Source organism: Eurypyga helias, unplaced genomic scaffold (genome assembly GCF_000690775.1).
Source record: "Eurypyga helias isolate BGI_N326 unplaced genomic scaffold, ASM69077v1 scaffold42881, whole genome shotgun sequence".
Lineage (NCBI taxonomy): Eukaryota > Metazoa > Chordata > Aves > Eurypygiformes > Eurypygidae > Eurypyga > Eurypyga helias.
In genome coordinates, this window is record NW_010233541.1 from 1 (window position 1) to 11,860 (window position 11,860).

Genomic DNA, 11,860 nt, shown 5'->3' on the forward strand with positions numbered 1-11,860 from the left:
CTATGATTCTATGATTCTATTTCTACAGCACAGAAAAAAGCCAGCATTATCAGTTGGCTGGTTTTACCTTCACAGGCACTCAATTTCTGAGTCTTTCTGAGAATGGCTCTTATGCCTGGCATGGCTTGGTCGTACTGATGGAGAACTTCCAAACAGTGTTCATGAAACAGTTTATCTTTCTGAGATAGGCTGTGCAAGAGTAAAATGGCGTCCCGTAAAAACTGAACGATTTGTTCCTTATGTGCACACAGACTGTTCTCAGATCTTCTGATCTTCACCCACTGCCTGTGTAACATTATAATCAGTGCCTTAACCACCTGCAAGAGGAAAAAAAAGTGCCTCAATACACAAAATTACAGTCACAGAAAACTTGCTTCACTATGAACTTTACTGATTAATCTCTTCAAACTTCCAAATTTCAGAATATTTGCTAGCAAGCAAAAGCAAGCTTCCCTGAAGGTGGCATCCTTTAAAGCACAGTACACCTCTGTTTCTTTGTAGCTAAAAAAAGGGGCAAAAAGCTACTTTAGCACCGTTACCTTTAAGTTCTCGGTAGGTTAAACTCGGGCCCTGTAGTGACGTACCTCGAGATTACACTGGCAGTCTGTACCAGGTAGTAAAACCACCGGCCTGGAGCACCACACACACCGTGTCAGGAGCCTGACTGTCTATACAGAAACAGACAGATGGCATTGTAATGAGTACTACTACCAAACAGTTAAGCTTCAAATAAAGAAAAGTAGAAATGATACTTCGTTACTAGTTTCATAGAATCACAGAATGGTTTGGTTGGAAGGGACCTTAAAGATCATCTAGTTCCAAACATTCTTGTTTTAAACAGTTGGTCTTTTTTACCCTCAAAAACTGTTTCAAGTTTTTTCCCTGTGCAACTTTACAGACACAGAATTTGCCTTGCACGAAAACATTTAGAACTTTCTGAAGAGGTGAGATGGGCCTTAATTCACTGCATACAAATACTGTGTTTACACCTAATATAACAATGTAGGGGGGAGTAATGAAAACGGTTCAAAACTCTTTCAAACGAGAGCAGAAGCAGAGCAGGTGGCAGAACCTCAAACATGTCACCGCTGCCAGCACACACAATACAAAATCATTTCAAAAGGTGTTCTTCCTATGTATAATCACAACCATTACACAGCAAGCTAGCACTTCCACTGAATACAGTGAATATCGTCCTATATCACTACAGACTGGTGGTTTTATGTAGTAACTCATAGGATACAGCTCAGAAGTAATTAATACAACTAAAATAAATCACACATCTTGCTTCCTTTTACTCCCCTATCAATCTAAAAGCAAAATAAAGCTTAGCCTTGAAGGTTTACAGCCATTCTAGCATCTTTCTTCCTTTTTCAGTGACCTAGCTACGACTGTCAGGACCGATGTTATCTTTAGGAATAGCTACTGATTCTGTTTCCAGCAGCTACTCTTAAATCTAATCCCTTACAATACTTCCAGTGTTCTATTTCAGCTGGAGAAAGAACTCCTGACAACTTGCGCAATGCCCTGCTCCTCCCACTCCCCCAACTGGAAAGAGCAGGAAAAAGCATATGAACAAACAGCTGTGGTTACCTCTTGTTCCAGCTGAAGCCAAAGCATTTCAGGTGCCGATTTATCTGGTCTTGATGTGATATACATGTACAGTGCAAGGAGAAGGCAGGTGTCTGAAACAGAGATAACACTGTTCTTTTCCCATCTAGTCACTTGTTTGTGACAAACTGATTCTGTCACACAAGAAAACATTTCAGAAAATACAGAGAGTGCTATCCTGGGACCGGTGATGTGGGCTCAGCTTCCTGCTTTACTTGTGACATCCTAAGCAGTGCTGAAGAAACCAGTATCCCTAAACTTTGTATGTGTGCTTGTCCTAATACTGTCCCTAGTACTCACAAGGAACGGGACATATTTGCCATGCCGAGTACTGGAATCCCTAAACTCAACAGCGTCATGAGCACAGAAAAACGAGGCTTCCAACTACTCAAAAGCCATTTTTTCCTCATCAACCTTTAATAAAAAACATTAATCTGAAAAGTAGTTTTAGAAATCCACACGGGTATCAAAAGCACTGTAGGCAGGGATACCACAAGACAAAATACTGTTCAAACAACAACTGAAACACTGCACTAGAGAACAAATTTTCAGGAAATGTATCAGGCTTTTTGCCTTTGGGGGTTTTAACACCTTGGAGCAAGGCCTGTTTGCACTGCTTTCTGTCACCCTAACATTCAACTGGCAGCAGTTACACAGTCTTTACCTGAACGAGAACAGAGTTGAGCAACCAACATGTGGTGTTGCGAAAGAACAGACAACAGTCTGAGGGCCAGAAGGACAGCAGGCAAAGGGGTCTCCAGACACAGGCAACGGAGCAATACCTGGCTACTCAGTAAGTGCTGAAAACTTGGGGAAGAAAAATCCGAGTTAGAAATGGGAAATGCCCTGACAAGTTGAAAATACACTATTTCTTGTAGGCAGCATTGCAATTTGTACCCTTCAGCCATTCAGAACATACCTCATCCCAACCTAAATAAAAAGCACAGTGAAAAACATTCTACATTTGGCAGTCAGTCTGCAATTCATACTATGGGTGTGTATATTAGACCAATAGCAGCTGATACGTCTCACTTTCGAGTGGTGTTTTACCTACCAGAATGCGCCCTGGGCTTTCATTCCTTACGCATCTCCCCGCAATGGCGGAACACCCCAAACGAGTGTTACTCAGATCAATTGCACGTGGCCTTCAGACACTGTCTCACTTTGAAGTGACAGCTGTGCAATAGGGCAACAGCATCTGCTTCACCGAAACCTCGAGCAAATCTTGTTACTGATTGGGGGTGATTAACACATTCGTTGGCAGCAGAAGGATCTTCAGCTGCTTCTCAAAGGTGATGTGAGAAATGTGATACTCTCCCATACATGTCAAAACCTCCACTGTCATCTGCACAAATTAATTTCAACAGGAAATGACAATTGTTCAACAACAGAGTGTGAAATAAATTTAAAGCTGTTACTGACTTACTTCATTAGCAAGTCCACTGTTGAATTTTCAGCTAATTTCGCCAAAACCTTTAGGCTTTGGATCAGTATACGGTCAGTCTGGGAGCCTCTTTCAGCTGAAAAAGCTAAAACCTGAAGCAGCTTTTTAAACAAAGAATGTTGAGCTTGACCATTACTGGGAGCATCCTGTGGAGCTACAGGCAGCCCTCCTTGCATCCTGGTATCTTCTTTATTACCACGCTGATTATCCGACAACATATTTTTGTCTGTCTTGGAAACCTGTTCATCTCCAACAGCAGAACCTTTTTCCACTTCAGCAGACAGCAGTGTGTGGACAACATCCCAGCTATAAAACACCAAATAATAAAGAATACCCAGAGATACAACTGTAGTTTCTTCAAGAGACAACCTGAAGTCCTCCTTACTTGACGTCACGTTTGGGTTGGTTCTGGAAGAAACGGCTGAATGGTTTCCACAAGAACCACTTACTGGCTTGTCTGCCAGTTGTATGGCTTGACAGTATGTGCCTATGTGGTGTTCTACCAGGGGCAAGAGGTGTACGGCACCTCGGATCTTGCAGCGGGTGAGGTGCAAGAACTCTCTCCGGCCTTCCATCGGGCTTCCTTCAGACAATCCTTCATCCATTGCAATCAAGTTCAAGCCTGTTATCGCAAGTTTTTGAGCTTCTTGCAGGGATACAAGAGGAGCGATTTCTTCTTGAGTTGTCCTGCTGCTGGGTAGCTGTGTGGACTTCCTATCCAAGTAAAATCAAAAGAAAAGGCAGAGAACAGAGCTGGAATTTGAGTATTCCATATTTTGAATAGCATAATATAAAGGCTAGAGTAATAAGAGATGCCTCTTCCCAAAATGAAATGTAAATTGGAGGGCAGGGGGGGAATCCTACTCCTTGATACCTGCACGGAGAAGCAATGTCAAAGCATTCCTAGGTCTTTTGTGAGGGTAGTCAGAGCTTACAGTTGAGTAGCTTCAGCAGCTCACTATAAGCCACTGACTAAAACTGCATTTCAAGCGCTGGCTTCCCGGTTCCATGCTTTTATAACCTGCCATATATTCTTATCTTCCCCTGATGTTACTTGGTAGTTTCTCGGAAGAACGAGTGTCTGTGTATTACTAATCTGTGCCATGTAGGAGCCTTTAAAGACTACAACAACAACAGGGGGAAAAAACAGACAGACAGACTGCAGCTATTAACACCCTGAACTGCAGCTACAAAGGCCAAACCTCCACCTTCCACAGATGGCAAGGACAATGAGACATGAACCTTGTCATGAACCCACAAAACACAAGAATTACTAATAAAATAACATCTCAGAAAAGCAAAGCTATTTCAGGAGCTAGTCTAATGCGTTAAACTGAAAAACAATTATAGTTTATATCCAGTAGTCATATTTAAAGTGCTTTACAGGTCACTACAGGTTTGAAAATTGCACATTGCAAATTGAACATAGTTTAGACTTGGAAGACATAAATCACACTGTTCTTTTGATCACAGAGTGCTGCGTCCAGTTGTGGAGTCCACAACATCAGAAGGATATAAGCCAGTTGGAGCGAGTCCAGAGGAGGGCCACAAAGATGATCAGAGGGCTGGAGCACCTCTTCTGTGATGAAAGGTTGCAAGAATTGGGCTTGTTCAGCCTGGAGAAGAGAAGGCTCCGGGGAGGACTTATTGCAGCCCTCCAGCACCTGAAGGGGACTTTTTGCAAGGGCCTGTAGTGACAGGACAAGGGGTAATGGGTTTAAATTGAAAGTGGGGAGGTTTAGATTAGATATCAGGAAGAAGTTCTTCTCAGAGAGGGTGAGGAGGCACTGGGACAGGTTGCCCAGAAAAGCTGTGGATGCCCCATCCCTGGATGTCTTCAAGGCCAGGATGGATGAGGCTTTGAGCCACCTGGTCTTGTGGAGGGCGTCCCTGCCCATGGCAGGGGGGTGGGAACTAGATGATCTTTAAGGGCCCTTCCAACCCAAACCATCCTGTGATTCTATGATTATGTCTATATGCTTCCCTCCTTGCAGTATGTCCTTCAGTGGTTAACAACAGCAGCTGCTAACAGTCACTCCCACATTTTACAAAACATGTTTCTGTACCTTCCCCTAAGACATAATTAACCTAGTTTATCTCTTAGTGTTCTTCCACTGTTTATTATCTATGATTAATAATCTCCGATTTTCAAAGCTGCAGAATGATATTCCACATTTTGTGTCAAACGGCCCAAGCCAAACAGCGTTTAACACAAGGAATGTGCTATCCTACATGAGGAAGCATCTCTTAGCATAAAGAATGCCATTGTACTAAGAACATGTCAGATACAGTTTAAGCAAAAACCGTAAAACTTACGTATCCAAACAGTGAGGCTGCAGTGCAGCTCCAGGTAGAGGCTCAGAGTTACTGCTGAGGAGGTGGCAGAGTCCTAGTAACGACCCAGGGACAATGGGCTGCCTCATCAGTGCATTTAGTAGGACAGAACCTGAAAAGATGTGTAACTCTGCATTATCAACTGCAACATCAACAAAAAGTTAGTATTTCAAAAGATTAGCCTTATTTACAGCGCTTTCAACCTCAAAATCAATTATCATTTCAAATCTTCTTTCTCTACAAGAACTCCTTCTTATTTTGAGGATGAAAGCACTAGAAATAAAAAGAAGGAATTCTTGTAGAGAATCAGTCTCTACAAGAGGCGTGATGTTCAGAAAAAAATTAATACATGATTTAAGTATTAACAAAATTATATTTAGAGGTATTTTAATTACAGTCTGTTATTAGTAGAATATTTCAAACTGAACGATCGTATATCCCACCTATCCTGGTGACCTGCCCTCCACGTTCCAGTCCAGACATTAAAATTACGTGATGCCATTCTATTCTGAATTGGAAATAACACAATCCCCTGAAGGTTCCTGGTGTTGACGGCTGTAAATTCTGCTTTATTGTTTTTTCCTTTATTTAAAACAAAATGTATATTCTCCCTGACTTTTTTAATAGCAGCTTACAGCAAGAAGCATAACTCATTACTGCTGAAAGGGCCAGACTTGCAGTAAGGTGCCTCTTGATCCATATCCTTCCATAAAGCAAAACCAGGGCAAACTTTTTTCTTAAACAGAACAGCGAGGTAAGAATGGTGTTAGGATACAAGATAATGATAAAATCTGAAGTCTTTTACTGCAAAATCACAATATTCAGAGCAAAGAAGGACTAGCTAACACCACTGTTCTGTGCAGTGGCACTGCAGGCAGCAGGCTCCTCAGCGTGACGCTGCTCATTCTGGGCAACTGAGCTGGTCCTCAGAAGTGCTCCCTACTTCTGTATTAGCAGAATTAAGTTACCTTGTGCGCTCCGTTTATGTACAGAATTGTAGGAACCGTTTTTTCCCATTGCTTCATGCTTCACAGATACAACTTCAGGATGGGTTATCTTACTGTCTAAAACAAACAGTAATTATAAGTCTGATATGAGAACTCCATTGCTTCTATATCTGTACCTACCCTTTACACCCACTGCGTTAGCCATAGCTGTTACGTGGGAAGTAAACAGCGAGTAGTCCAGTAAAACACAACTGTATAACTCGGGTGGGTCACCCCACAGGTAAGAGCTGTGATACAAGCAGAATTGCTCCCCACAGTAAGTTAGAAAAGTGAATAAAATGTCACCTTTCTTGTCAGATGTTCGACAGATTGTCAGTTCTTTTGTTCTCAACCTTTCTGTTAGAAAAAATACCTTAAGCTGAATTCCCACTGCTAGCAGAGATTTATGTGACTGTGTTAAAAATCAACATGAAATTCTTAAAAATAAGAAATAAAATTAAAAAACAGGAGCATTTCATTTCCATAATCCTTCAGTCAGCTACATACAGCTCAATTACTGGCCAAACTGAAGGCAAATGCTGGTTCGGAAGACACAAGTGTGGTTTTCAAACAGGTTGGCATACGGCACGGCGCTACCGTCACGAACAGTCAGGAGGCTGAAAAAACAGCAGTCCTAACGCCTTAAGGCTGCTGTGTTTCCCTTTTTGACGGATCTCACACTGCCCATGCAGTTTCGGATTGAACACTGCAACTGACCATAACATCTCAGATTTTCCATGACTCTTCCCGGAAGGATTAGTTGGCAATATCCAAATTTCTTCCAGTTACTATTTCCTACGGAAACAGGGCAGTCAGCTGCTCGAAAGAAACACCTTTTTTGCTTCATATTACAGCCATCTTCAGACAGATGGCACACAGTCATTTCCTAGGCCTCACTCAGTGGATTTCAAGACAGAATTTTCTGAAAATTACTGCCCTACACATGAAAGAGGAAATGACTAAACTGTTTCAGTTAGTTTTCAATAGCTAAATATGCACCATTTGAAATCACATCCCCCAAAAGACCAGCTTTAAAGCCAAAACCACAGGAATAAAAAAAAAAAAAAAAAGCACAGCTGACTAGCAGACCTATTCAAGAAACAGGCAAATGATTTACTGTTCTTCTTTCTTCAGCAAGGAGGCAGATAACAATTTGGGTATTTTAGTTCGTCACATAAGAAATGGAAGATTTTCATGAGGACAAACAGCCACTTTGTCGTTGGCATCTGATAGGTAGGCGTTACCAAGGCATGAATTAAAGTGATCCTGACTTAAAATCCAGCCACGGCTGTTATCACCAATTGGTATAAAATGGCAAGGAACTTAAGCAAAAAAAAAAAAGAAGAAATGCTGGGTTTTCCCTACTGTGAACCAACTGAAACTGCTCAGTCACACAGTACAAACTTCATTATCTAGGGCAGGATGTTTGGAAGCAGCCAAAAATGTTGCCAGCTGTCGACAGGCCTACCTTCCCTGCCTGAAGTGGTCGGGGCATTCAGACTTCCTGAAGAACATGATGGTCTGGTAGACATTTCAGCATTGAAGAATTCCTTTGTAGGAAAAAAATTTTTCCAGGCTGTGGAGAACATCCCTCTGATTTCACTTGTACTGCAAAATTCTTTTTAGGGCTAAAATAAATATCAAAAACTTAAGTGAATCAGTATTTCTTTTGCAATTATTTTATTAAACAATAAACAAGGATCTAATTAACAGGACTTGTGATACTGCTGTTTTAAAGGCACTTCGCTATGAAACGTTGCATTTCTGTCACAGATGCCAGGAAGGCTGTTCTTAAGCAAATTCCACAGAGGTCAACAGACTTATTTTGGTTGTGTTTTTTCAAGCAAGCAGAGCTCAGATTTAATATGGAGAAAGAAAACCTCTTTAATAGTTTAAGCACACGCGTTTTCCAAAACTCCTACCTTGGCGTTAAAACCACCTGAGCAACGTGTTTATTTCTTTCGCAGCTTTGAAGTCGTGTTCTTAATTCATTCATTTCTGCGTCTTTGAACTGCAACTCCGACTGTAATGACAGCAACTGAAAGAGGAATTGGAAGGTTTTCCTGCCGCTGAATAATTTAGTGGTGTTACAACTGCAGAGCAACTAGAATTACCCTAAGATTTCAAGATTACTGTCAACTCACAGGGAACTCTGCCTAAGATCCCCATGTTTACATATGCTAGTCCAATTAATACTTAGAGCCATGTGCCAAAAGTTCAGGCAAGAAGCACATGACTTGTTTAAGACAGAACAAGTGCCATGCGGGGCGTGACCGCAGCGAGGCCATTAAGAGGACAAAAGCAGCCACTGTCCTCTTCAGGGCTTTTAGAAAGATGACTGCAACAGGAACAGCAACCTGGTCAGAGTCATAAAGCATGTTCTCCCCATTTTTTTCCCATTTTAAAACAAATTCCAATTCTGATGTTCTGGGGATTGCTTAAAAACAAAGCAAGTGGACAAAAAACTCTGTCACTTGAATGTTACTCTTATTTTGGCAGAAGAAAACCCCCGGGCAAGTTCCTACAAATGCTTTCTTCTAGGTGAGAAAATAAAAGCATACATAGTTTGGGAATTTCATAGAAATGTTCTTCCTTTGACTAGATGGACTGTGACACCATTAAGCCATAAATTTAACTCCTGTACATGACATGCAGGTAACTGACAGTATCAAACCTTTTTGGAAAATTCTTTTTCTTTTTCACTGAGGGTCTGAGACTTTTGCTGTTCCAACAGCATGTAGGATCTTTTCTGTTCCTCCATAGCATGCTCCATCTGCTGCATCGAGTCACGCAAAATTTTAATTTCTCCGTTTTTAATAAGAATTTCATCCTGCATTTCCTTCAGCTGCAAACAGATGAATCCATTAAAGGATGTATGTAAGCAGAAGTATGTAGTTATATCATTATGTGGCAGAAAATTAGGTGTATTTATACTCTGTAGGGAGAAAAATGCTTCTGTAACCCAGTTCAGAAATTCTGCAGTGTTGCTTCTGACCTTTCTCTGATTAGATCAGGCTCAGCTACTGCTTTCTCCAACAGAATTATAAAATGACAGCAAAGACGTGTCTGCACACACCGTGTCCTGGTATCTCTCGCAGACCGTTCTTCTCTTTCCCCTTCTCTGTGATTACATTCTTTCTTTGAAAAGTATTCTAGTCACAAACATGAAGAATTTATTCTTTGTTGGATGGCAGCAATGATAATTCAATTCCAGTATTTCATGTGGCATGACAGCCAACAAGCACACAGCCCTGTGCCAAGCTACCTGCCCCGGACAGCACCTATGTGACATACACACTCTCTAACACTCTCTCAACGGCCATCACCACTCAGAGACAAGACTTTGGAGAGAATAATAAAGGGGTTAACCAGAAAAGCATGGAGAAAAGCATGGAGAAAAAAAGCTGAGACACACCTCTATATCACTATGTAAAGTTAGGGTCTACCCCCACGCTGAACGTGGTGTACGGGTAGGAGCTTCCCCAGTAAAGAAGGATGTAATAGAACTAGAAAAGATTCAGAGCACAGAGTAAGGGGGATGAGGGAAAGGTAAATAGGGTAGGACCCTCACATCTGGGAGAAAGCACAGCTGTGAGGAAACAAAGGTCTGTCGAGGTCTAAGTGCTGCGCACAAGTTATTCCTCGTTTACTGCCTCTCATAACAGCCAGGACACATCCACTGCACATCACTAGGTGCAAAGTTCAAACTAAAATCAAAGAATAACTTTCCTCACACAGCGTGTTGTTAAGCTGTGGACCTCTCTCACACTAGAAAATATCAAAAACCAACTACACAAGCATTTTAAAAAGATACGCTGAAGAATATGAAATGCACACATACTGTTTCTGGATCAGGAAGCATCTACATGAAGTCTTCCCAGGAGCTAAAAACATATTCTGGTAAAATATCATCATAAACTTGCTTGGGACCTGTAGTCATCCTAAGCTGTCTGCCAAAGAAAGGACAGGCTTCTGGACATTTGCACGTTCCTACTTCTCCACACCTGTATCTTCCCCATAGTATCTTTCCATAAGGGACCATCAGAGAGTAAAGAAATGCAACACAACTGAAGTGACTTTACTTTCTTTAATCTTTAAAGTAGTGCAAACCAGCCGTCGCTGACAGGACAGAGGAGAATGGATTTGATAGGAAACAAGTAAAACTGACAAATCAGCATGTGCTAATCTGAAACGACCAAGAAATTTTGTTCTCACTCTTAGTATTATCAGAACTGTTTCTAGTATGAGGCTTTTAACTGATACATGGATTTCAAAGAGTACTAATCAGTTTGATTAGAATGAGATACTTTGAGCCAAACTTATCCTACCTTTCAGTCAGCCCTATCAAACAATGTGATATTTGGAGGGGAGGGGGAGATAACTGCTTACCTTCCGCTTAATGTCGCAATGCTGTGTTTGCAGTACTTCAAACTGGAACGCCTCTCTCATCAGACTATCTCCTGCACTGCTTCCTGGGGAGGAAAAAAAGCCAGGACCTGTTCTGAAGCACCAATGATGTATGTCTGTCACTGACGACTCAACATCAAGATCCTCTTACTTGCCATTAGAGATGTCCGAGTACCTCAGTACCCATACCATCATTACAAACAGAAACTGCATGCATCTAATCGCCACAGCCACTTTTCTAGAGCTTGTGCGTTAATCCTTAAAACAGAGAAGCAAATTCTCCCCCTGAACACTTCTAGTATCTTAACAAGATGACCCACACTAAGCGCGTTTCCTCTGAGACAATTTCAGTTAAACCACCCTGCGTAAATGTTAACAGAAAACTTTTCAACCTGGAGAGATTACAAACGTTAGCACTGCTAAAACATCCCTGGGGAAATTGAGCCTTCTGTAACAGTTATGAAGAAAACCCTGCATGGGGTTTTTTAAAGTCAATCTGAAAATTGACTGTTAATACGAGACATACTATGCATTTACGAGTGAATATTAAGAGCCTGGTAGCCAACACCCACAACACTGTAAATGATACTTAAAGCATGTTAGAAGTCTATGAAACTCGTTTATTTAACGTGCTTAACGTGCGGTATCGGCATTACGGGTAAGTGTCATGGGTCCCTGGTCCTGCTATTTAATGCTCTCCGACTGCTCGGACGTTACTTCTTCGCATCCTAGCCAGCTTGGCACGCCTAGTCAAGCGCTTGGCACGCCACCGTCAGGTTCCCGTAGCCAGGTGGGAGAGTGGGAAGCAACTCCTGAAGGAATGACACACATTGCCCCAAATAACGTACTAGTGGCGGCCGGCTGCGGGAACCCAGGTGACAGCTACAACCGGAGCGTCCGAGCACGGGTACGCAGCTTGCTCCGTGGAGAACCACCGCCAAGCCCCGGGAAGGCCGAACCCCGCGCGCCGCACAGCCAGACCGACCTTTAGGTTTCCCCCCCGCAGCAGGGCCACTGCCGCGGAGCGCCTGACGCCCGGCGCTGCTCGGACCGAAGCCGCCCCACGCGTCTCTGGGGA

The 11,860-nt window shown here is 42.3% G+C and overlaps 1 protein-coding gene across 1 annotated transcript; it reads right to left on the minus strand.

Moving 5' to 3' along the window:
• Positions 1-67: 67 nt before the first annotated feature.
• Positions 68-10,824, minus strand: ATRIP (ATR interacting protein; the record flags this gene model as incomplete). Its single annotated transcript, XM_010161759.1, is given in 12 exon segments — positions 68-317; positions 585-668; positions 1,594-1,685; positions 2,276-2,418; positions 3,038-3,769; positions 5,372-5,501; positions 6,358-6,453; positions 7,844-7,942; positions 7,945-8,003; positions 8,298-8,413; positions 9,050-9,220; positions 10,765-10,824. Coding segments are annotated over 12 exon segments (2,032 nt in total), but the record flags the coding sequence as incomplete, so codon positions are not given.
• Positions 10,825-11,860: the final 1,036 nt, after the last annotated feature.